This window comes from Marmota marmota, unplaced genomic scaffold (genome assembly GCF_001458135.2).
Source record: "Marmota marmota marmota unplaced genomic scaffold, marMar, whole genome shotgun sequence".
NCBI classification, from domain to species: domain Eukaryota; kingdom Metazoa; phylum Chordata; class Mammalia; order Rodentia; family Sciuridae; genus Marmota; species Marmota marmota.
Window position 1 is genome coordinate 22612846 of NW_026000016.1, and position 26939 is coordinate 22639784.

The window sequence follows — 26939 nt, forward strand, 5'->3', positions numbered from 1 at the left end:
TACCAAGGATTAAAACCAGGGGCACTTAACCACTGAACTACACCCCAGCCTTTTTTTTTTTTTTTTTTTTTTTTGAGACAGGGTCTCACTAAGTTGCCCAGGCTGACCATGAACTTCCATTCTCCTGCCTCAGCTTTTGAGTTGCTGGAATTACAAGCACATTCCACCAGTTGCCTTATTATCCTATATTTATATAAGTTTAAAATTTTTACATAGTAAAAAGTTTGTAAAAAACCTTGAATTCTAGTAATTGGTTTAATAGTTTGCTTTTTTCACCTGAAGAACATGAATTTTTATTTTATTTTATTTTTTGAGGTACTGGGGATCAAAAATTGGGCCCTGCAGATGCTAGACAAATGTTTATTCACTGAGCGGCACCCCCAGCCCCAGAGCATGAATTTGATGGTGAGAATGCTGCTATATTTGGGCCTGTCTGCTGAAAAGAGTGTTTCTCTAGCTCATTAGTTGTCAAACTTGAGCTGCATTGGAGTCACCTGGAAGGCTGGTGTTTGCTAGGTCCTATCCCCAGAATTTCTGATTTAATAGATCTGGTCAGGTGCCCAAGAATGTGTACTTCTAACAACCTCGGTTGATTCTGATGTGGTCCAGTTATCATACTAAGAATTACTGTTCCAGCTATACCATCTCTTCCAAACCATCCTGCCTCATTTTTTTGCAAACAGTTCCATTCCTTTATTAAATTTTATATCAAGCAAGAACTTTTTCTATTCATATGGCCCAATTTCTTATTTTACTTTTTTTATTCTGTGATATACTGACAGTCAAAATCTTGCAAATTGATACTTACAATTTTTCACTGTTGGATCCTGATCTACCCAGCTTTCCAATTTTTTTCTTCCCTTATTCCTCTGACTTCAGCCATATCAAAATATCTGCCCTCTAAGTCAGGTACGGTGGCACACAACTGTAATCCCAGTGACTCCAGCAGGATTGCAAGTTAAGGCCAACCTCAGCAATTTAACAAGACCCTGCCCCATAATTTAAAAAGTGGGGTGGGATGTAGGGTGTGTGTGTGTGCTAGGGATGTAGCTCAGTGATAGAGCACCCCTGGAGTCAATCCCCAGTACACCAGTACCAGAAAAAAAAATCTGTCATCTAGACAAGTCATACATATTCCCACCTCAGTACCTTTGTCCATGCGTCATCCCCTAGTGGAATGCATTTGTGTGCGTGCACACACACCACACACTCAGAGTAGTCAAGGTCCATCCAAATCCCTCCTTCTCCATAAAGTCCTCCTTGGCCACTAACATCCATGATGATTCCCCACCACCACCATGAGGCCCTCTCATTTTACATTAATTATACTCTGTCCTGTAATAACTTTTACATTATTATTCATCTTATTATGCTTTTTACTTCAAGGACTAAGTTCCTTGATGTCAGGGACTATGCTTTAAACAGAACTTCTTTGCATAGTCCACAATAGGCAATTTCATTTTCCTGAGAATAGAAGGGAAATACTTTTTTTCTAAAGTAAATAATGGGAGGTAGGAGGCTGGGGATGCAGTTCAGTTGTAGAGCACTTGCCCGGTATGCACAAGCCCTGGATGCAGTCCCCAGCACTACAATAAACAAATAAATAAATAAAGCGAACAATGGGGATGGAACCCATTGTTCTGTATATTTAGAAGCATGAGAGGTGAATAGAATCCTAATATCTACTTACCTCCAAGCAGTGCTATGAGAATAATTAATGTTTATGCAGGTCTTTGAGATCTTCAGATGAAAGAGTTCAGAATTATTATGATGATTCCTATGACTCTTTCAAAGCCTCCAACCAAATATCAGAGCAGCTGTCAGATTTTCTCAGACTGAGAAGAGTCCTGGGTTAAGAGGTGACCTCCCAACCCTCCTGGAGATGTTCAGGGAACCCACACTTTAAAACAGAGTTGCAGATGGTAAAAATAGGAACAAAACAAACTCTTGACTCCCTGAGCAAAAGTGAAACCAAGATACTCCCTGGAGTCCTCTGGCAGGAAGTCCCTGGACTCTAGGACTGGCTGGCTGTGCCTTCTCCTCTGCTGGCCTCACTCAAGGCTTTCAGATGTCAGGACCTGCACTGCACTCACCTGGACCAGGAACTTCATGCTTCAGTTATTGCAGCTCAAAGTGATTTTTGATCTGAGTCTACATATTTGGGCCTGAGGTCTACTCTTCATGATATCTCTCTCACTCCCTCAGAATAACTCAGTGATCTCTTTTTTGGGGTTTGTGTGTGTGGTGGTACTGGGGATTGAACTCAGGGGCACTCGACCACTGAGCCACATCCCCAACCCTAGTTTATATTTTATTTAGAGACAGGGTCTCATTTAGTTGCTTAGCGCCTCACCATTGTAGAGGCTGGTTTTGAATTCTCAATCCTCTTGTCTCAGCCTCCTAAACTGCTGGGATTACAGGCATGTGCCACTGAGCCCAGCTCAAGTGATCTTGTGATTACCAGTTGAAAATTTATTGCAACACAAGTTACAGAATATTTAAGCTTAAATCTAAACTAGTTTCCATTTTCTTTGATACCAAATTTCTTTTTCTTTTTATTTTCTTCCTGCTTACTGGTTTGGGTTGACTTGGATTGGTACCACTTTAACAATAATTCATTAACAATAAAAAATGTCCTCTCTGAGTCTAAAGCTATGACTACTTACGTTACAAAGAAAGAAAAGAATTCCAATACTTTTTCAGGCCCAGGCAGACATGGGTACAGTTATAATTAAGCAATAAATCACAAGATGCTGTTAGAGCATGCCTCAGATGGGTTGAGAAAAGTTGAATGTCCTCACCTGCCAGCACAAAATAAAAAAATTTAAAAAGAAAAAGAAAAGTCAGCCAAGCTTACCCAGATGGGGCTTATACCTAGTACAATCATAAAGCCACTCCTGATTTCTATTTCCAGGAATGAAAAACCCAGAGGACAAAGATCCAGGGTAACATTACACACCAAATGCTAATTCCCTCCTTAGCAGATCAGGTCAAACCATTCCTGGTTTGCAACGGGCAACTTTGGTTTGGCCAATGTGTGAGATTAGACATCCCCAGGCTTTGACCAGGAGGATAAGAAAGTCTGCAATTCAACTGTAACAGCAACAATAAAATCACATAAAAGGACTCCATTCTTCCAGACCCTAAACTAGAAGTTATTCTTTTTTTGGCGACGGTTTTTGTGGTTTTGATTTAAGCACAAATAAAATGAACTTTTCTTTCTTTCTTTCTTTCTTTCTTTCTTTCTTTCTTTCTTTCTTTCTTTCTTTCTTTCTTTCTTTCTTCCTGACTGGCATTGGGATTGGTGACTGATGGCCAGCTGGACTGATCTTTCTGCAATGGCTTGTGGTTCTTGGAGGAAACGTGAGCAAACACAGTACAGTAAGATTTATTTCACATCAGTAGCCCTTCAAGCCCCTATATATGTGGACCACGGGCTTCCAGAAGGCACTGGGCAGCTTATGCTTTGTTTTCCTTTTCTTTTTCTTCTCCTTCTCCTTCTTCTTTTTCCTTTTGGTACTGGGGACACTTAACTACTGAGCCATATTCCCCGCCATTTTTATTTTGAGACAGAGTCTAAATTGCTTATGACTCTGCTAAAGTGCTGAGGCTGACCTCACACTTGCCATCCTTCAGCTCCTGCCTTCCAAGTCACTGGGATTACAGGCTCACCCCATCGCACCCCACCTGGCACGCACTTTGTTTTCTTAGTGCTCCCATAACCCATAATGGGCATCATCAAGATCTGGTCCTAGAATTTTCTCTGCACTTCGTTGTCAGTACCTCTAGGTTTCTACCAGTTATGTTTAATTTTGATATATGAGTCTGATTGGTGCCAGATGAACTTCTTGGTCCTCTTTTTTATAATCTGGGGCTTCATGGGAAGTCTGAGGGCCGCCATGATGCCACACAGGGATGGCTGCCATCTCTGCAGGCAGCACCAAGGAAGCGAGAGAGAGTGAATCTACCATCAATTAACCAAGTGCTCTGTCCTCAGAGCACCTTGCTATGGCTTCTGAGGCTCATTGTTGGCATTGGTCCTGCCCAGGGATATTGATGTGGGTAGCCCTTGATTCCTAGCTCAGGCTTCAGTAAAACAAGAAAACAAGTACAGGAGGAGGCCCTGATTCTCAGTCTCTAGCTGCCTTTTCAGAATATGCTTCTATTAAGAAAGAGGTCTGTCTCCTGGACAAATACATATGAATGATAGCTTGATGATTCCGCCTCCCCAAACACCTCTCCCAGCACACATGGTGTGAGGCTCAGCTTTGTTAGGGACCAGTAAGCAGGAAGAGGGGGTGCACTGAACCAGAGGCAAAATAGCATTTATAGTAAGTTGTAATTAAATCATATTGCTACAGTCAGGCATGGTAGCACGTGCCTGGGATCCCAGTGACTCAGGAGGCTGAGGCAGAGGATCACAAGTTCAAAGCCAGCCTCAGCAACTTATTGAGCCCTAAGCAACTTAGTGAGACCCTGTTTCAAAATAAAAAAACAAAGGGCTGGCGATGTGGCTCAGTGGTCAAGCACCCCTGGGTTCAATCTCTGGTACAAAAAAATGAATATATGTGTGTATATATATATATATATATACACACACACACACACACACACATATACACACATATGTATATATGCGTGTCTATAGACATATATATGTATGTGTGTGTGTGTGTGTGTATATATATATATATGTGTATATATATATATATATATAGAGAGAGAGAGAGAGAGAGAGAGAGAGAGAGAGAGAAAATGCTGCAGTTTTGATTTTGAATGTCCCCCAAAGAAAGTGGGGCTTAGTGGAAGGAAGTTAGGCCACTGGGGGCATCCACTTTTTTTTTTACAAAAATTCCCAGCCCATGGGCTGGGGATGTGGCTCAAGCGGTAGTGCGCTCGCCTGGCATGCATGCGGCCTGGGTTCGATCCTCAGCACCACATACAAACAAAGATGTTGTGTCCGCCAAAAACTAAAATAAATAAATAAATAAATATTTAAAAAAATTCCTAGCCCTTTTTATTTTGAAAACACAGTCTCACTAAGCAACTTAGGTCCTCACTAAGTTCCTGAGGCTGGCTTCAAACTTGCAATCCTCTTGCCTCAGCCTCCTGAGTCATTTGAAATTACAGGCATGTGTCATCACACTTGGATACTGGGGAAATGCTCTTGAAATGGATTTTGGGGTCCCAGCCACTTCCTGTCTCTCTCTTTGCTTTCTAGTCAGCATGAGGTGAACAGGCCTCCTCCTCCCCATGCTCCTGCCAAAGATCCACAGCAACAGGGCCCAGCAACCCAGGATTGAAATGTCTGAAACCATGAACCAAAATAAACCTTTCCTCCTTATAAGTTGATTTTTCTACCACTGTCCCAGTGGTAGAAAGCTAACACAAATACATTAAATTCAAGCAAATCATGGGCTTAAAAGCCTTTTTTGTGATTTGAACTAGGACCCCAAACACCACTGGTAACATTTTTTTTGTAAGAAAAGGCTTCCTGCTGGGTACAGTGGCGCCTATCATCCCAGCAACTTAGGAAGTTGAGGCAGGAAGATCACAGGTTCAAGGTTAGCCTTGGCAATTTAGTGAGACACTATCTCAAAATAAAAAATTAAAAAATGCACTGGGGATGTAGCTTAGTGGTAAAGCACCCCTGGGTTTTATCCCCAGTACTTAAAAAGGTGGGGGAGGGGCAGAAATTTTAAAAAATACTTCTCAAGGTGTGCACATCTGGCTTATTACTTTTGGAACACAAATCTCTCAGTAAGTTGCTGCCTGAGTGTCCTGATCATAGGATCTAAGGCCTTCCTTCAGAATGCTCTAAGGTAAAAGGGATCTGAGGCTTTCTCATGACTCCATTGCTCACGGTCCATAACATGTTCTCTAAGCCCCTGAACATCCTGCATCATCAGCATCACCTGGGAACTTGTCAGAAATGCAGTTTCTCAGGACTTATTCCAGACTTACAAAATCAGAAACTCTGGGGTTGGCAATCTTTTCACAACCTACTGCATGGCACTAAAATTTGAGAACCACTGGTCTGTCAAGAAAATATTTATACATGGAGAAAGTTGGGGGAGACGGGGCATTATTGTCTGCCTTGAGTGTGCTAAATATTTATGTGATTTGTCATATTTGTTCCTTCTTTGCCAACCAGTTTTTGCATGTGAATAGCATAAATCACCTCATTTTGTCCTCTTCAAGAAGAACCAACTGACAATGTATAGTGCACACTCTCTACCTGCCTTTCATCTCAGGCTAGAGACGAGATTCTGCTCAGAGAAAGACCCTCCTTTAAGAACAAGGCCTCTCAGTCCTGAAGGTCACCAGGCAAGGGGCTTTCCCATACAAATCAGAGCAGCCTGGACAAGCTGAGGTAAGCAATATGAAGGATTGGCCACTACCTGACAGGAAGGAAATGTGCTCATGTGACTCAGGGGTCCCGCCTGGTCCTCCTGGGGAACCTGACAGCTTGGGAAATACCTGGCAGGCCAGTCCACATATGGTCAGGAGAGCTGTGGGCTGGGGCCTGCAAAGCAAGGACAAACACTCTCAATAATCTTTCATGAGCTGGTATCAGAATAAATAAATGGAAAGGCAGGGTGTGCCCAAAGGGCCTTAACCCTTCCAGAGAAAGTTGTATGTGAAGACTGCTCACAGAAATATGTGTTTAGTATAAGTGGGTGGCTGCTAATGGCTTGAATATGGCTTTTCCCCTCTGAAACTCATGTTAGAATTTAATCCCCATTATGAGATATTAGGATGTGGGACCAGGTAGAATCTTTCAGAGGCGATCAGGGCTCTGTCTTCTTGAATGGATTAATTCATTCTTGCAACTAGTGGATTAAGAAGTTACCTTGCAAGTAGGTCTGCTATGAAAACCAATGTGGTTAGGTCTCTTGAGTGCTCCCTGTCTTTTACCACGTGATGCTCATGCTGTCTCAGGATTCCACCAGCAAGCAGGCCATCATCAGATGCAGCCCTTGACCTTGGACTAGAACCATGAGCCAAAATAAACCTCTTTTTAAAATAAGTTACCTAGCGCCAGGTATTTTGTTATAGCAATCCATAACAGACTAACACAGTGACATCTTACCATTTGCCTATACAAACTTGACTGGGAGTTCTCGAGGAAAGAGCAGTCCACTTCATTTAATAGTATATTGCTAAATGTCAACCACATTGTTAAGTGTAGCTGTAATGCGTTTGTTTGAGCTGCTAAATCAGATTCCATTGTAGGCAAAAAACAATGTGTCCTTCTATTCTCCTCTAGATAGGCTTTTTTTTTCAATATTATTTTTTGGCAGACACAACATCTTTGTTTGTATGTGGTGCTGAGGATCGAACCCGGGCCGCACGCATGCCAGGCGAGCGCGCTACTGCTTGAGCCACATCCCCAGCCCTCTAGATAAGCTTTTGAGTTTTCTTTTTTCTTTCTAATTTTTTTTTCCCATGCCAGGGATGAAACCTGGGGCCTTGCAAATGCTAGGCAAGCACTCTCTCACTAAGCTATACCCTCAGCTCTAGGTTGTTCTTGTTACTGTGAACAGGAGACAGAATGCTTGTAAAATAAGATCAGAAAGGAACAATTTATCTCCCAACCCTGGTTTTTGGTTTTAATTTTTTTCTGGTACTGGGGATTGAACCCAGGGGAACTTTACCACTGAGCTACACCCCCAGTCCTTTTTATTTTGAGACAGGGTCTTGCTAAATTGCTGATTGCCTCAGACTTGCGATCCTCCTGTTTCAGTCATCTGAGTCACCGGGATTACAGGCATGAGTCACTGCACCCAGCAAATTTACCTTATTGATAACAAAACCTATTATGAAATAAAGTAATTAAGACAATGTGGTACTGGCACAGTGACAGACAAGCTGACCAATGAAACAAGATGCAATGGTATAGTACTTTGGAGTATGTCAGAGAGTGGCATTTAAGATTAGTGGGTAAAGTAGGCATAGTAGCACATGCCTGTAATCCCCATGACTCAAGAGGCTGAGGCAGGAGGATCACAAGATTGAGGCCAGCCTCAGAAATTTAATGAGACCATATCTTAAATAAATAAATAAATAAATAAAGCATCAGGGATGTGGTTCAGTGGTAGAGAGGCCCTGAGTTCAATTCTTTGCACCACCAAAACAAAGTAAAACAAAAGAAAACTGAACCCCTACTTCAAACTATAAAGTTCATACTAAATGAATAAGACCTTAATTATCAAAAAAACATAAAAATTCTCATTAGAAAATGTAGGTGAGTCATTTGGACCTCAGAGTCAAAAACACTTCTTAAATAAGGCATGGGAAAAAAAAAAAGCACCTTACTAGAAATATTGATAAATTTGACTATATTAAAAAATAAGGCTAGCCAGGCACAGTAGCAGACCTGTAATCCCAGCAGCTCGGGAGGCTGAGACAGGAGGATTATGAATTCAAAGACAGCTCAGCAACTTGGTGAGACCCTGTCTCTAAATAAAATATTGAAAAGGACTGGGAATGTGGCTCAGAGGTTAATCCCCCCAGGGTACAAAAAAAGAAAATGTAAAAAAAAAAAAAAAAAAAAAAAAAANTATATGGAGCAAGGCACAGTATTACACACCTGAATTCCAGCTATTCCAGAGGTTGAAGCAAAAGACTCATGAATTTGAGGCCAGATTCAGCAACTTTACTAGACCTTTCTCTGAGAGGGAAAAAAGATAAAGAACATTTGTTTGCCATAGATTTTATGCAAACAAATCTCCACGACTAACCATTATTCTGTTGTTCTGAACCACTCCCCAGTTGTTTTAGTCAGCTTTTCAATGCTGTGATCAAAGGACCTTATAAGAACAACATAGAGGAGGAAAGATTTATTTGGGGCTCATGGTTTCAGATATCTCAGTCCATAGAAGGCTGACTCCATTCCTCAGGGCTAAAGGTGAGGCAGAACATCATGGCGGAAGAGTGTGGTGGAGGAAAGCAGCTTAAGACATCACATCAGGAAGTGAAGAAAGAGCTCTGCTCAACAAGGACAAATATATACTCCAAAGTCACGACCCCAGTGACCTGACTCCCTCAGCCACACCCCACCTGCCAACAGTTACCATTCAGTTAATCCCTATCAGTGAATTAATTCACTGATTGGATTAACACTCTCATAACCCAATCATTTTATCTCTAAATTTTTTTGCATTGTCTCACGTGTGAGCTTTTGGGGGACACATAACTTAAACCATAACAAGCCTTTTATAATTTGATATTTAGTTTTAATATAAATAAAATTGCAACTGACTCCATAAAGAGAGCCATTCTTTCCCTCAATTTTCAATGATATTATTGGCACCAAACCACCCTCTTTGCTTGACCTTTTTCACCTCAGAGAGGTGTCCCCTTCTTGTTTCCTGATTCTTCTCTCAATCAGACTTAGACTATGAACATATTTCCGGCCTTTATTGTTTGTAAACAGTGATGGAAAAAAAAAGGTTAAAATCTAAATTAAAACAGGTGTATATTGTTTCTCATTACAAAATAGCTAGAAGAAAGGATTTTTAATATTCTCCCCACAAAAAATGATGTTTGAAATGATGAATATGCTAAATATCCTGATTTGATCATCACACAATGTTTCTATGTATCTCAACATCACATAAATATGCACAATTATTATATGTCAATTATAAAAAACGTAAGTGGGACTTTATCCCCACCTAAAAATAAAATTTAAAAGTTACCAAAAATACAGAAATTAATGAAAATTAGTCAACTTTCCTTTCTTAAATATTTGCTGAGTATCAACCATCTATAAGACATTGTGCTAGAAGCTAGAAATACAAAAATAGATAACATGTAGTGCCTGTCCTTAAAAAGATGACAGTCTGGGCTGGGGGCATAGCTCAGCAGTAGAGGAATTCTTAGCATGGATAAGACAATGAGTTCCATCCCTAGTGAGAAAGAAAGAAAGAAGAAAGAAAGAAAGAGAGAGAGAGAGGGAGGGAGAGAGAGAGGGAGGAAGGAAGGAAGACCACAGTCTGTCACAGGAAGACAAGAGAAATGAGTGTTCTTGGCACCCTATTAGGGTTGCCTGTAGGGACCAAAGGGGTACAAAGGAAGAAATTGGCCATGTTCCCAGGGAGGACAGGGAAGATGGGGAAAGGCCGGCATAGGAGAAACTTTAAAGATGCAATTTGAGCAAAAGATGAAGGCGTAAATAACCAGGTAAGATACACATAGGATATCCAGATGGCTGATATCCAGAGAACTGAGGAAGGCCCACTGAGGAAGGCATACCAAGGAACTAAAGCAAGGAAAAGTGTTGGGACAACCCTGAGAAACCTCTGAGGAACCTGATTGCGAGGAAGGAGATTGAGAATGGAAGTGACACAGGACATGGGGTTGGGGAAGATTCTAGAGTTTAAGATATATGAGACAGACAGGCATGGTGAAACACTCCTGTAATCCCCACTACTTGGGAAGCTGAGGTAGGAGGATGGCAAGTTTGAGGCCAGCCTCTGCAACTAGGGAGAACCTGTATCAAAATAAAATAGAAAGGGCTGGAGATGTAGCTCAGTGGTAGAGTGCCCCTGGATTCAATCCCAAATACTAGATGGAAAAAAAAAAAGACACAAAACATAAATATGTGTCCAGACTTCAAGAAAGAAGCCAGGAGAATTGGAATATTTAAAAATATCTGAAGGATAAATTCCTTCTTTTTGTCTTAACTTCCTGTGGATGTTAAAATTTGTAAGAAAGGGTAATAGTATTTCCAGGAAACCACTCGACCCTAACTTAAATCCTTAGTGTCAAAATTATAACACAGTTCCTCTTGACTCACTGGCAACAGTTTTGATGCACAAACAAGGTATATGTCTATAATTATGATGATCACACAAAGTGAGCTGGGGGTGTAGCTCAGTAGCAAGCACAAGCCCCAGGGTTTAGTCCCCAACAGAGAAAAATGTAAAGCTTTTAAAAAATCAGACAAAAGAACCTAAATGAGCACTATGAGTGGGTCTCATGTCTTCACCTACATCCCATTGATATCCTCCTATTAGCATCTCGCCCTTCTCATTGGTCTTTTCTGTTTACATGGGGGATCTATGATGTGAACACACAAGCATTTTCTAGGTTCCTATAGATAATTTCAGAATATCATTATAAATCCATGACACAGACAGTGATGAGCTGTATATGGAACCCAGGTAAGTAAAGGGAAACAAAGAAAAAGAACCAGAAGAAGTACAACAATAATAAAGACACACAGACATGTTCCAATTGAGTTTCACTACTCAGCACTTGAAGTGATCTTGGAATTTCTGGTGGGAAGAAAACACTCAAAAGGATTTACAAAAATTCTCCTTGCCCTTTTTTTTTCTTTTTTTTTTTTTTTGGTATTGGGAATTCAACTCAGGGGCACTCCACCACTAAGCCACATCCCCAGCCCTATTTTATATTTTATTTAGAGACAGGGTCTCAGTGAGTTGCTTCGTGCCTTGCTAAATTGCTGAGGCTGACTTTGAACTCATGATCCTCCTGTCTCAACCTCCTGAGCTGCTGGGATTATAGATGTGGGCCACTGTGCCCAGTTCTCCTTGGTTCTTAATCGTGTATCATCTAGACTATGCTTTCTCTTTGAGAACACCAGGCCACCATGAGTAGACAAGAAATCATTTATTCATTCTGCTTCCTAAATGCCTCTGCCCATTCTGTTTTTGATGCTGCTACGTGAAGGTCTTCGCCCTACTGGACCTTGGCACTAATCTGATTGATCTTGACACAGTGGAATTGGTCAGATGAATAGAAATTCTAACTTTGATTCCACATGACTGTGTGACCTAGGTCAAGTCACTTAACCTCTCTATTTCCACACTGTAAAACAGAGATGGCTACTCTATAAAATGGTGGCTATAATGGTTGTTGTTTATACCTCCAATCTCTCCCAGGATTGTTTTTGTAACATAAAGATCTGATCATGTTTCTTCTCTGTTCAAAACCAGCCGTGGGCCACTCATGATGGCACATGTCTGTAATCCTTGCAGCTCAGGAGGCTGAGGCAGGAGGATAGCAGGTTAGAAGCCAGCCTCAGCAATTTAGCAATACTGTAAGCAACTTGGTAAGACCCTGTCTCAAAATAAAAAAAAGAAATGAAAATATAAAGGGCTGTGGATAGGCTGGGGTTGTACCTCAGTTGGTAGAGCATTTTCCTAGTATGCCTGAGGCACTGCGTTCAATCCTCAGCACCACATAAATAAATAAATAATAATATAAAGGTATTGTACTTGTCTACAACTAAGAAAATATTTTTTAAAAGGTGGGGAAAGGGACTCTGTGGATGTAAATTTCAGTGGTAGAGTCCCAGGTTTAATTCTCAGTACTACAAAAACAAACAAAAGCCTCTATGGTCTATTTTTCTTTATAGATGAGGTCCAAAAGTCTTAGTGTGGCCTTAAAAGCCCTATCTACCTCTCCAGCAATTATTTTCACTGACTTCCCTTTTCCCCTTCTCTGTGCATGCTCTTGTAAATACTCAGACATCTTTCTATTCCCTGGACAAAACCTATGTTTTCCTCTTCTCAACTTTCTCGTGTGTGTGTGTGTGTGTGTGTGTGTGTGTGTGTGTGTTGGGGATGGGCAGGCATGGTGATGCATGCCTATAATCAGGGACTCAGGAGGTTGAGGGAAGAGGATTGATTGCAAGTTTGAGGCCAGCCTCAGCAGCTTAGCAAGTCCCTCAGCAATTTAGTGAGACCCTATCTCAAATAAAAAATAAAAAGTGCTGGAGAGGGGTTGGGGATATGGTTCAAGTAGTAGCATGCGTGAGGCACTGGGTTCAATGCCCAGCACCACATAAAAATAAAATAAAAAAACCTAAAGCTAGAAAATAAATATTTTTTAAAAATGGAGATGTGGCTTAGTGGTTAAGAGCCCCAGGGTTCAATCCCCAGTTCCCAAAAAAGAAATTGTGTGTGTGTGTATGTGTGTGTGTGTGTGTGTGTGTGTGATGGTTTTCTTTTATCTACTCAGCCTGTCCAGTGCATAACCATTCAAAACCCTAATTCCTTGACTCTCTTTCTCTCCTATGTGCCTTTGAAATTTGTGTGTGTGTGTGCCTATGTGTCTAATACAGCATTTATTTGGTCTGAGATGTTCTAAGAATGATTTTTTAAAAATTATTATGATGGAGAGTAGATCCTTAGGTCTTCACCTGTTTTATCTTGGTATCTCCCTCTTTAGTCCCCTCCCTCTCTCCCCTCTTTTCCTGCACTTAGGAGGTAAGAAATAAATGGCTGCTAAATTGAATTGAACAGTTCACTCCTACTGCAGGTCTCTAAATCTTTCATGTGAGCTATGATGATACAGACTTTCATCTTTACACAATAAATTCCTTTGTGGTTATTGACTCTGCACATGAGCATGAAGAGGACAAGTAATAGAGTTGTATTCAGTTATTACCTTATCCTCCAAGTGGCAGAAAGAAAGACCTAGCTCACCAGCATTGGTTCTAACAACTAGAAAACAATATGTGGTAAAGTGAATTTAGGTGGTGTGTTGGGAAAAGAGTGTGGTGTGTGTTTGTCAGCTCTCTGGGCACTATTAAAAAACAAACAACAAACAAACAAACAAACAAACCTTGGATAATCGACTTATAAAGCTAAAAGATTTACTTTGAATCATGGTTTTAGAAGTTTCGCTCCATGATCAGGTGGATCCATTGCTTTTAGGCTTTTATTATGTGTACAGGATGCCAATGGCAGGGTACATGTGGTATAGAGAAACTGCTCATTTCATGACCAAGGAGCAAAATAGAAAAGATAGTGGGCTAGGGTCCCACTATCCCCTTCCAGGGCACATTCTCCATCACCTTAAAACCTCCTACTAGGCCGCATCTCTTAAAGGTTCCACCACCTCTCAAAAGCACTGCTATGGTCTTGAACACATGAGCCTTTGGAGGACATTCAAGATCCAAAGGATAACAGGGTTTTTATGAATTGATATGAGCTGAGCTCCATAATATAGCTTGAGGAATCAGACACAGTGCCATTGTGGTGTCTCTGTTGTTGTTGTTATTATTGTTATTGTTATTATTTAGAAACCTTATAGTTAACCTATAGAACATACCTGAGCCTCAGACTTTTCTGAATACCATGCTAATCCTAAAGCATGCTATTATTATAACTTAAAACTCCATAGTCCAATGAGTTTGTTATATATTCGATTAAACAAAGATAACAGAATTTCTCAGGGCTTTTATTATGTTAATCTTTGTGAATCTCTACAAATTGGCTTATGGTATGGAAGTTGTTACAGAATGAATGTTTGCATTTTCCCTCCAAATTCAAATGTAGAAGACCTAACTCCCAGTGTGAGAGTATGAGGAGGTGGAGTCTTTAGGAAATAATCAGGATTAGATGAAGTCATGAGGGTAGAGCCCATACAATCATGATAGTGTCTTTATAAGAAGAGGAAGAACCAAGATTGACACATCTCTCCCCTCCCCTCTGTCACATAAGCATTTGGGAAACAAAAGCAAGCCAGGAATAGGACCCTCACCAAGAATGAATCTGCCAGCACCTAAATCACGGGACTTCCCAGCCTCTAGAACTGTGAGAAATGTCTGTTGTATAAGTCATACAGTCTATGGTATTTTGTTATAGCAGTCCAAGCTGAAATAAGAGTGATTCCAAATTTATTTGAAAATGGAGTTGTTTCATAATAGTGCATTATGGTGACCTAGTGTTTCATGGAACACACTTTGGGAGACATGGCTCTAATTTAATCTTTTTTTTAATAACTTTTATTTATTTATTTATTTTTATTTGGTGCTGAGGATCGAACCCAGGACCTTGCATGTGCGAGGTGAGCGCTCTACTGCTGAGCCATAACCCCAGCCCCCTAATTTAATCTTAATTTCATCTGGAGGCTGTATATGAATTTGTTACATCATGTAATAGCAGCACATAATGTAATTCTTCTATCAATGTCCAGAAGATTTCAATGTGATTACAGTATAAATATGCATTTCAAATCAGTTTTGGACACGAGGACTGAATTGAAACCTCTGCTCTTTCTTGGGTCTCCAGCATATTGGCTTCTGATGGGAATCATGCCACTGGCTCTGCTGGCTGTCTAACTTGCCAACTCACCCTGCTGTTTTGGGGACTTAGCGTCCATAATGACCTGAGCTAAATCCTCATTATCTATCTACCTACATACATACATACCTACCTACTTATCTATTCATCCATCCATCCATCCATCTATCCATTAATCCTATTGGTTCTGTTTCTCTGTAGAACCCTAACACAGTATTAATGTAATTAAACAAAAATACCCCTCAAAGACCTACTACTTCTTCAGCAAGAAAATTCCCTTTTGAAAGACTTAGCTTTGTAGAATTAATATAGGATCATGGATTTTTATTGACTAGAGAGAAATCAAATTGAAGGTTAAAAAATTCCATTGCTGAGATACTAGCAATTTCTGATAGGTATATTTTGCTTTATAGTTCTAGTACAATGAGTAGCATTGCTGAAATTAATTAATTTATTATTATTATTATTATTATTATTATTAGGCACTGGGGATCAAACCCAGGGTTTACACATACACTAGCAAGCACTTTACCACTGAACTATACCTCCAACCTCCAGAAATTAATTTTTTTAGTGCAACAAATTTGATGGTATTGGTGAGAATAAAGATAATCAAAAGGCTTTGTAAACTAGTGCTGTTATGATAATGCAAACTAGGAGATATCTAGGGCAATTAAAAGTGACAGAATTTATCTATGGAAAGAAGGAAGCTCCTTTCATCTTCTTGTACAAAGAGATGAGCTTCAATATTCAGCATTGACTGTGGGTCCAGCTTTTTATCTCTGCCCAGTAACTCTACCCTACTGGTCTTTTCTGCTCTCATATGCTTCTTCCCAGCATCAGTGCTTAAACATAAGCCTTTTCTACCTCTCATTCCACCTCACCCTTGACGTGTCCTGTTTTCTTCTATCCAATAAAGGAAGGAGGGTGGAGATTTGGCTTCTCTGGCAGCCAAACAGAGTGATGCTTGCTCCAGGCTCCACCTCCCACATCATCCACCACCCTGTGTGGACTATATTGCTCTTACCCAGAAGCTGTTTTTCCATCCTAGGAGCTGACCTCATTGTTCCTGGGGCTGGAGCCATCTTATAAGGCAACGCTTGCCAGTTTGGGAGTTGATGGCAGTTTTGTGTTTGTGGCACTGGAGGAGTCGGCTTGTCCATTGTCTTTTGTCATAAAGATGTTAACAACCACCTTTCCTCTCCTTTGAGCATGAACATGGCTGAAAGCACAGAAGTGTGACTCGTATGTCACACATGGATATGTATGTAGATTCACTAGTTTAGGAAGCTGCTGTTGTTGATGAGAATTGTCAGTATACAGCTCTGCTTCCTGTTCTTGCAGACCAGCATGACATTTGGCTCAATCGAGCCCCTGTCATGGGTTGCCACACAAACATTGCTTGACTGGTGCTGTCATTTCCTGGCAATGAACAATTATTCCACATTGCCTCAGGATGCTCTCACAGTGTCCCTCTCGTGGCCACTGAACCAGTCCTCAAAAAGCAAATGTACAGCTGGAGTCATGCTTTTGAGGAACACAGGCAGCAACAAAGCCAGTATGGTTTATTGGAAGGACCATCAAATACAGCTCTAGGAGCACAGCTGCAGTATTTTGAAAATAGAGGAACTGGCTCCCACCCCAATCACCATATAGTTGTCACAGCCATACATGGCCTTCTTGTCCCTTCCCCATCTGACGCCATGAAGAGGGGAAGGTAGCAGTGGTGGTTCTTGAATTCCATAATCACTGGCCACATACTATCATCTACTGGATAACACCACATACCCTCACAATTCAGCTAATCAGCTCTCTTGTTAGATTTTTTTCCCCTTAATATGCACCATGTTCTTGGCCATAGGTTCCTTGATTTTCCCTATTATTTTAATGAACTTAATAGCAAGCAATCCACATTGAATTCTGCATCTTTAGGATAGAATGTTTTACAGTAGTGCAAAACATGTCTCTTCAGATGTACATTGGGAACAGACTTACTACCTTAGCAATTCATCAAGTAGCCAACTAATATTTGCTTACCGTCTACTTTGTATATGTCTTAGGTGCAAGGGGCTCATTGTGAAGGTTCAACAACAGATTATATATTGCTCAGGAAATAAGCATCTTGAAAAGTTGATAAAAGTAGTTATTTCATATTTTAAGTAACAAATGTCTATACAGTACCTGGAACTTTTTAAATAATAGGAATTTAAATGCAACATGAGGATAAAAAGTGAACAATGCCATCCAGACTTTAAGTCTGGGGAGAGCTAGATAAATTATTTAATAATAAATGATGCAGACTTTCCTTATTAGGAGGGGTTACTGAAGCCATTACAGGACACAAAACATTATCCTGATACAGAAACATAAACTTAAACTTATCTTTATCTAGCCATTTGTAGGGGAGAAAGAACCCAAGACTTTATTTTTGGTACTGGGGATTTAATTCAGAGGCACTTTACCACTGAGCTACATTCCCAGGCTTTCCTCCCGCCTTTTTTTTTTTTAGACAGGGTCTCACTAAATTGCTGAGCGCCTCCAACTTGGGATCCTCCTGTCTCAACCTCCTGAGTCTAGAGGAATGCACCACAGTGCCTGGCTGAAGACTCTTGAAATAGCTAATTTCCCTCCCCCGAAAGCAGAATCTATGAATAAGAAGAGATTGTGGGATCACAGCTCTAAATTATTTGTTCTGAGCAAGTAACCTTGAAGATGAAAAATTGACTGTAAGGACTAAAGGACTCATGATTTCTAGTGTTTGAACTGCTTACATAATACTTTTTTTTTGGTGGTGCTGGGGGTCAAACCCAGGGCCTTGCAAATACTAGGCAAGTACTCTACCAACTGAGCTACATCCCCACCTGTGGGCTGCTTACATAATACTTGATGAGACATCTATTTACCCCAGGATCACCAGGACACCCCTTTTGCAAAATATTGCTTCAGGGCACACCATGCTTTATTTTGTGTAATTTTTCTTTATCTACTGGAAAACCCACGGAGGCCCTGTCTCTCTTCCCCTCCTGTGCAAAATAAAGACAAGAGAACCTATAACTTCACTGGCATTGGAACTCGATTTTTGCTCACACTGCCTCAATTAAACAAGTTCTGAATTTTTTTCCCCCTTGGTGATGAGTGACATTGCCGCGCACCTTAACAGCAGAGAAAGCGATTCTGTGGGCCAATACATTTGTGTCTAGGAGGCATGGATATCTCCTGCTAACCCTCCTAGCTTCACACTAGCGGCTTTTAAATTGCTCAGAATTTTAGAAAGCCATAATCTCAGCGTATTAAATATTAAGGGACTCCCTCAGAGTGCCAGAGCCTTAAAGTTACGTTATGCAAATCCGAACGAGCATGTTTCCATGGTGCAGAATAAAAGTTATGGCAGGGCTTTTTTTTTTTTTTTTTGAAGCAGCATACTATAAACGTCACTCATGCCACTGTCTTTCACAAGGGCCCACTTGCTGTGAAATATTTTGAAAACAGAGACAAAGTGGAGATAACGCAGAGCGCAAACAGGCAGAAATGAGTAAACAGAGCTTGGCTGCTCCCGAAGAGGAAAAGGGACGCTCTGGAAATCTGAAGGAAAAAAACACGCGGCCCGCTGTTCGGGGACCTCTGTTTCCCTCGTCCCTCGAGCTGGGGGGGGCTCCCCCAGGAGAAGGAATCAGCCCCCCCAAACCAGCTTCCGGACTGCAGCTTCTCTCCTCACACCTCCAGGGAGCAGTGCAGTCTCAGGCCACAATTCTCCGCGACCCAAAAATAACTACACAGATGTAAGGAAAAGGGCCAAAGCCCGCGGCACAGGGCGGTGCTTAGTTACAGTCTTATCGCTCACAGCCAGAACGCTGGAAACCTAACCTAGCGCCAGCCTTTTATAGCCAGTCCCTCGAGCCCCGCCTTAGCAACCACTCCTAGCAACGCCTCGCCCTCGCGCTCTGCCGGCTTATCGGCCTCAGTCAGGCCCTTCCTGTTCCCCTCCCCCCACCCGCTCGGCACTGCCGCCCGGGCCACGTGACTTGCCCCTGAGGAAGGGCGGGCGAGTGGAAACGTGCAGGGCGGGGCGCTGGAAGGCTAGGCCTAGCGTCATCAAGATGCGACCAGATGGTTGTGGCGCTTAGTATTTCAGGGCGTCTGGAGGTTCCGGGACTAGGGAAAATGGCGGGGACTGTGGTGCTGGCGTGGATTCGCGGCCCCGGCTCCGGGTGCAAGGCGGTGCAGTGTACCTCGGACCGGTGTTCCGTACGGGATTTTATCCACCGACACTGCCAAGATCAGGTGAGGATCGCGGTTCCTGGAAGGTAGGGGAAAGGCAGCCTAGGGGCTGGGCTGGGTGCGAACAGGGTCTGTCTCGGGGTAGGTCTTATTCTCTGGGGTTTTGGGTTTGAGACTAAGTTCTCCAGTTTTAAGGTGCATCAAACTAATACTGAGACCTTTTGTGTTTTGAAGGTGGTTGCTTTGCCTCCCCATAGAAAGAGAAAAGAAAAAATGCTAATTATGGGTGTTTATTAGTTCAGCCCTGATTTACACTTTGGTTCGGTTTCTTTATCTGTAAATTAGGTATTTGGACCAGGTGACCTTTAAGGCTCATGTCCTTACATTCATAGGGACGTGCATGGTGTCTACTAACCACAAAACCCTGTTGAGTTCTTAGAGAAATATGTCCTAGCCAAACCCAGATCAAAAGACCATTGGGGAGCGGAGTGAGTTCATCTAGTCACTGGATTCCTCCAGTCGCTGGTCGGGGCCACCCACTTAAACACTGTACTGTTGAGGGCATGGATTCTTGTCTTATTATTTAGATGCTTTCGTCAATAATTTAATGGGTTTTTTTTGTCCATGCATATTTATGAAAACCCATCAAGGACTTGTAAGGTTATCTGTATACCTGTATTCTTTTACTTAATTCCCAAGTAAGCAAGTGTTTATCAATTGTGAGATAATAAATATGTTCATTTATCTAAGAAAATTAGTGGTCCTCTTGAATCTAATTTAAAAATTTTGGCACTTGATCTAGAATTCTGATTATACACCTAATCCATGCTGTTTTTTCCGTTACTTATAAGCTTAACAAATGTTAACACTGCAAACCAAATCTTTAAAACACTAGGTCTTGTTCCATGGAGAAGCAATGTGCGTTTGCAAATAATGTGGTTTTCCAGCTTCCTGCTTTCTTTCTTGTTGCAGTCTAGTCTAAAAACAGCAGAGCTGTTTTGGACCATCTGAATGGGAAAACAATTTTGCAAAATAGTTGGCTTTTAATATACTTGAAAATAACTGATATGAAGTTTCCAAACTTACTAACAGTTGATCCAAAGTGGAACCAGAAAAAAAATAGGATCGTAACTCTCAGGAGTGATGGGAATAAGAATTTTAAAATAAGTAGCAAGAAATAGAAATGAATTCTGACAGTTATTTCACAAACATCACTATAGCAAATCTGAATAGAAACAACTTATAAAAGGGTATTTGATGAGATGTTGAAACATAAAAATAGTTCAGGTTCACATCTATGCTTTTTTAGGTGGTAGTATTGGGAATTGAACCCAAGGGCACTTTGCCACTGAGTTATGTCCCCTGTCTCTATTTATTTGTTTTTTAAATTCCAAGACCAGGTCTTGCTAATTTGTAGAAGTTTACCTTGAACTTTCCATCCTCCTGCTTCAGTCACTGCAATTATAGGTATGCACCATCATGCCTGACCCACGCCTATGCTTTTAAAAACAAAAGTGTTCTGAAATTAGAAAGTTAGTGTTAGTTCCCACTGAGAAAATTAAAATCTGTCCTGTTTTCATCAGGCATAACAAACACAGATAAAGCCATTTGCAAAGTTAATAGAAAACAGTGTTTTTCCCAAAGACATGCTACAACGGTAAAATTTTATAAACACCTCCTTAAAAATCTTGTCTTATTCACTGGGAAAACTTAGTCAAATAAATCATAGATGGATTTAAAAACTCCACTGTTTAAAATTATATCAGTGATAATGAAATATTCTACCCTTGCCTTGATGGTCTAAGTCTCTTTGATACAGAGAAGTACTCTTGATTTCCATACCAGGTGCAGAGCTTCTGATTAGGAGCTTCTGGACACAACATTCCATATCTATCTTAAATAGAGGAAAGAGGAAACTGGGTGTGTTTCACAGTTCAGACCTGATGTTGGCCCTTTTACACATAGAACTGATTTGTTTTAAGCCTGTCAAAACACTGCTTCATTTAAATTCCACCTAACTTCACCCTTGCCCCAGATCCTATTTTTCTTTTATTGGTGAGATATTCCGTGATTCTTTTGGTGTGCAATTCCCCTTTATTGCAGTGAGTCAATAAATTTTACTTGATTGAACTACAGATTTGTCCCTGATGACCCTTGAAGTGTGCTTGATAATACACAGATAGTTAATCAGATAACTCCAAATTTCTTTGTTTTTTTTTTTTTTTTCTAGAGAGACTTACTTGACAAGAATCTTAACAAATAGAAGATTCAGTTTTGGTTAGTTTTCTTTTTTTTTTTTTGAGAATTTTAATATTTATTTTTTAGTTATAAACGGACACAACATCTTTGTTTGTATGTGGTGCTGAGGATCGAACCCGGGCCGCACGCATGCCAGGCGAGCGCGCTACCGCTTGAGCCACATCCCCAGCCCCAGTTTTCTTGTTTAATGAGTAGTTCTGTTTGGAAATGAAGTTTCTGCCTTCACATTAATGTCTTTCAAAGTTATTTAAAATATTAGAAATACCATACCCATTAGATAAAATATTACAAGAAATTAAAGTGACTTTTTAAAAAATAAACATTAAAACAAATATGAGATGCATTACATATTTAACTTTACAACAGTCTTAAAATAGATAGTATCTTACAGATAAGAATGATCTTAAGTTAATCACATCATTGTAGATAGCCTTAGCTCTTTTGCTTCTCTTCCAGGACATCATTTTTAGTTGGGAAAACAAATGCCAAACTACTTAAATTCAGCTGTCCATTTATTCTGCCCAGACATCTGGGCAAGTGCTGTGGTAGGGAAAAATGTAATCTCACAAATACGTTTCACTCAATTTATACCCAGTACTGCTTGGCAGCTATATTTTCCTAATCCAAAGTGGACTTCCAGGACTGCTTAGCATCCTGAACTCTGTAATCACTTGAGCAGCTGGACAGAATCTGGACTTTGCTTGTTTCCCCACATGTCACAAATATTTTTTATATATACCATGGTATTAACAGGGTGAGGAAGCCCTGGTTAATTTCATCACTCTCACTCTTATTGGTCCTCTTTCATTTCTTCTCTAAATTTTCAATACTTCCTCTTTGAGGCCCCAACTTTCTGTTCATTGAGGTAGTAAGAAGAGAATTTCCTAATTCTCATACCAGTTCCTTTACCTACCTGCCATGTATTCAGCATTTTCTTCTATTGCTATGGGTGATTTGTCCTCATTATTTCACAAATAATTCATAATTATCTTCTATTCTGCACAACATCTGTCCCCTCAGTTATTAAAGGACTTTTTTTTTAAGCATTAGTTCTCTGTATTTCCATGTTTTTCCTTTTTACTGCTCATTTCTACCAATGTGTAAATATGAGCTCACATCCCTTCAGCTATCACTCCGATTTTCTCTGTTTTTGTTTTTCTTTTCTTTTTTGGTGCTGGAGGTGGAGTCCAGGACTTGGTCCATGCTAGGGAAATGATATCCTCAGTCTCTGGTTTTCTTTATAGAAAAAATTCTTGAAGGTAAACTCTTTTTGAGTTTTCGTTAGGCTTTTGTTCCCCTTACTCCAAACAACTTTCATGCTCATCTCTGTTTTCTATGTTGCCACATCCAGTAATCAGTCTCCAGGTTTCATTGTATTTGGAGCATCAGCATCATTTGGCATAGTTGATCATTACTTTCTCCACACTTTTTTTCAAGCAACTAGTCATCACCTTTAGTTCTCTTCTACTTCACCCCCCTAGGGCCTTATGCATGCAAGGCAAGCACTCTACCAACTGAGTTATCTCCCCAACCCCTCATTGACCTCTCGCTGCTTCCTCCCCATCTCCCTAATCTCTAAACCTTGGAGTTACCAGGGTTTGTTTTTTCTGGTAGATTTCCTCTGACCCAGTGGATTTCATCAGTGTGCTCACAACTTTCATATGTAAATCTCCAGTCCCAATATTCACCTGAACTTCAGATTTGTATATCCATCAGTTTATTTAACGTCTCCATTTGCCTAATAGACATAACAACCTGCAACTAATTTTCCCCCCAAAACTTTCTTCTCCATCCTGATAAGTGGCAAATCTATTCTCCCACTTGTCAAACCAAATTTTTATTTCTTTTAATTTCTTAGATTAAAACAAGGTAGATTTTTCTTTCTCATGTGTAAGGAGTCAGGCTGTTTGGGTGGCTCCTTGTTACCTGATTGGGCTCTGGACTCCTTATGTCTTATTACTTATATGGCCTTTACCTTAGGGAACAAGTTGGTGCTTCAACTTCTACAGTGACAAAGCAGAAGAACATATATCAAAATTTTGAACTCCTCCCAGTTCTATTGTTTTCACTTTATCTATCCAGACCATTAGCAAATCTTATTGCCTCTACCTTCAGCGTGTCCTCAATATTTTTATTGCCTTCTGCCACTACCACATTGGCATGAATAGCTTTCATTTCTCACCTGTATCATCACAGAAATGTCTCACTGATTTATCTTTGTAGCTTTATTTGCAACTCAACATCTAGAGTGGTCCTTTAAAAGCATAACTTTGATCATCGTCCTACTTTGTTCAAAACTATGCTATAGTTGTAAAACCCTAAGTTCTTATAATGGATTTTAATGCCTTGACATTCTTGGGCTTATTTCATTCCAGCCATATTTGCCATTTTGCTTTTCCTGGAGTGCTTGAAGCTTATTCCTGCTTCAGATCTTTGTATGTGTGAGCCATGCAAATGCTAGTCAAGCACTTTACCTCTGAGCTAATTCTCATCTCTTTAAAATTTTATTTTGAGACAAGGTCTTGCCTGAACTGGCTTTGAACTTGTGGTCCTCCTACCTCAGCCTCCTAAGTAGCTGGGATTACAGGTGTGCTTCTTAGTGCTGTGCCCAGCTTCAGCTCTTTGCATTTGCCTGGTGCCTCTGTCTGGGGTGCTGTTCCCCTAGAAAAGTTCATGGCTTATTTACTCACTTTCTTTACTTCACTGCTCAAATATCGTTGATCAGAGATTTCCTGGACTAGCAATATAAAATAGATCGCCATCATGCCTGTCCCTTGGTCCTGCTTATTATCACTTGACATGATATGTACTTTTTTTTTTCTCATTATTTTTCTTTCCCCACTAGAATGATAGGTCCACAAGGCAGGACTTTATTTGCATAGTATTCCAACACCTGAAAGGTAGTGGACGTATTATAATAATAGAAAATGAGCAGTTAATTAATAGTTGTTGAATGAATGAATAGTTCCTTTAGAATTAATTATATGTAGCTGGCAAGTGGTGCACTTCTTCTCTGGAGGCTAAGACAGGAGGATTGAAAGTTCAAAGCCAGCCTCAGCAATTTAGTGAGGCCCTAAGCAATTTAGCAAAATTTTGTCTTAGAATTAAAAAAGGCCTGGGGATGTAGCTCAAATTGCCCTGGGCTAAATCCCTAGTCACCGCCCTGCCACTGTTTTTTTTTTTTTTTTTTAAAGGAATAATTATGTGATTTTTTTTTTTAAGCTCATTTTATTTTCTCTTTTGAGACAGGGTCTCACCAAGTTTCTTAGAGCCTAACTTGCTGAGTCTGACCTTAAACTCACGCTCCTTCTACCTCAGCCTCCTGAGCCACTGGGATTATAAGTGTACCACCATGCTCTGCTGTGATATGGTTTAGAATGAGTTATTTGTAGTTTTGCTTCAGGAAGATACAAATAATGCATTTTTTCTTTTCTATTGGTTTTTAGATTTTTTTTCTTTCCTGATGTTGTAGATTCAGCTATATAATTTCTAATTTGATGTAACTTTGAAGAATATTTTGCAGCCTCAGACACTTATGCATATAATATGTATATATACATATATATACATATTTATTATGTGAGATTGATGTATACAGAGTGCGTTTGGGTTTATTTGGGCTATAAGTTGGGGGCATCAGCAGAAGAGACAAACACTGGCTGCCAGGCAGTTCTAAAAATGTTAAAGCTTATATAGATTTATTAAAAACGGTACCTGTCTCTCACTCACCCCCTTCTTATCCCTATCTATACTTTTCAGGATTTATATTTTCAATTTGTGGATCAGTCTTGATGTTAACTTGATTTTACCCATTTTTTAAAATGTCAAAGGACAGAGGACCTCAGAGTTATTGGATCTGAGTCCTGTATTCTGTGGCTCAGGTGACCTATGGGAGAAGAAGAAAGTAGCTTTTGATTTCTACCAAAAAAAGACTACAGGTTTTAGGGCTGGGGATGTGGCTCAAGCAGTAATGCGCTCGCCTGGCATGCGTGGGGCGCTGGGTTCGATCATCAGCACCACATAAAATAAAGATGTTGTGTCCTCCAAAAACTGAAAAATAAATATTAAAAATTCAAAACAAAAAGACTACAGGTTTTATATATCACGATTAGGTATAATAAATCCATGGATTTTGGGGGGCTGTGCTGGGGATCAAACCCAGGGCCTGTGCATGTTAGCCAACCATTCTACCTCTGAGCTACATCCTAAGCCCTGATTAGGTAATAGTAAGAAAAAAATATCTAGCATGTGTCAAATGCCTTTTTTTCTTTTAGTAATTTTCACTTTCATTTCAACAAATATTGATTGAATATACCATGTGCTTATTATTGAGTAATAAAAAGATAACAGGTTTCTTTCTGTAAGAAAAGTATTAAAAAGCCTAAATTTGTCTCTAGGATGTTCCAGTGGAATACTTCTTTGTGAAATGCAATGGAGCTCTCGTTAGCACCGATGATACAGTGCAGCATGGAGCTATTTATAGTTTGGAACCCCGACTTTGTGGTGGGAAAGGAGGTAGGACATGAATGCTGATTACTTAGTTGTCACACATCAGTAGACTTTAGCATTGTTTTGGATTAACAAACTTCTTGGTCTCTGAAGAATGCCAGCGTTGTTTTGCCTTATAAAATCCTTGATTACCTAATTTTGAGTATTTCCTCTTTTGTTCTTTTTGAAGGAGAAATAATTGTATAGTACATGTCACATGTTGAGCCAGATTGCTCTTAGGAACTCAGGTTCTAAAATTTCAGGGAAGATTAGACAAGAAAGATGACCATTAGTCTCTCCCATTTGCTGAAGAAAAGAGCTTTAAAACAGTCAAATCTCCCAATTTTACCAAGATTCTGTCTCCTTATAGTTGGGAGGGTGACCTAAAGTTGCCTTAAGAAACAACTGTTTGCTGTGGGGGGTAGATTAGGTGAGGATCTGGTTATGCTGTTATGTCTAAGAAGAGAGAAAAGAAAAGAGTCAAACATGTACTTCTTGAGTTTTCTCAAAATCTACAATGATTTGTTTGGTTTTTTAGAGCATTGACATCTCAAAACTGTAATCATTCAGCTCTTTGAATTTGTATCCATAAGAATGAAATATGTCATCAACCATTTGACAGCTTCAGGTTACCTTTCCTTTTAAACTCATTCAAAAATCTCACTACGTAATTCTTGAATTATTAATCTGGGTATCTTGGGATCTCTAGCATTGGATAAAGCCCTTTGAATATTTCCACTATACAATACAGTATTTTAGAGAAGGTGAAAGGTTTGAAGTTAAATCTGAGTTATTGATCTTTTTGCCTTTGTTGCTTAGGCTAGTACCTTCATGTTTACTTTCTTTTTTTTTTTTTCCAGATTTCGTTCTTTTTTTTTCTATTTTTTATTTTTTTATTTTTTAGTTGTTGAT

At 40.1% G+C, this 26939-nt stretch overlaps 2 protein-coding genes across 2 annotated transcripts in view; one reads left to right on the plus strand and one right to left on the minus strand.

The window, feature by feature from the left end:
* The window catches only part of LOC107140495, a 45153-nt gene extending 43173 nt beyond the window's left edge, over window positions 1-1980 (minus strand). Inside the window, exon 1 of the mRNA XM_048809784.1 lies at window positions 1691-1980. The gene's annotated coding sequence lies outside the window, so the exon portion shown is untranslated. The remainder of the gene's footprint in view (window positions 1-1690) is intronic.
* Window positions 1981-19175: 17195 nt separating this feature from the next.
* The window catches only part of Sde2 (SDE2 telomere maintenance homolog), a 16747-nt gene continuing 8983 nt past the window's right edge, over window positions 19176-26939 (plus strand). The window contains exons 1-2 of the mRNA XM_015483585.2: window positions 19176-19343; window positions 25937-26054. Coding sequence (XP_015339071.1) covers window positions 19224-19343; window positions 25937-26054 — 238 coding nt within the window. The 5' untranslated portion in view covers window positions 19176-19223. The remainder of the gene's footprint in view (window positions 19344-25936; window positions 26055-26939) is intronic.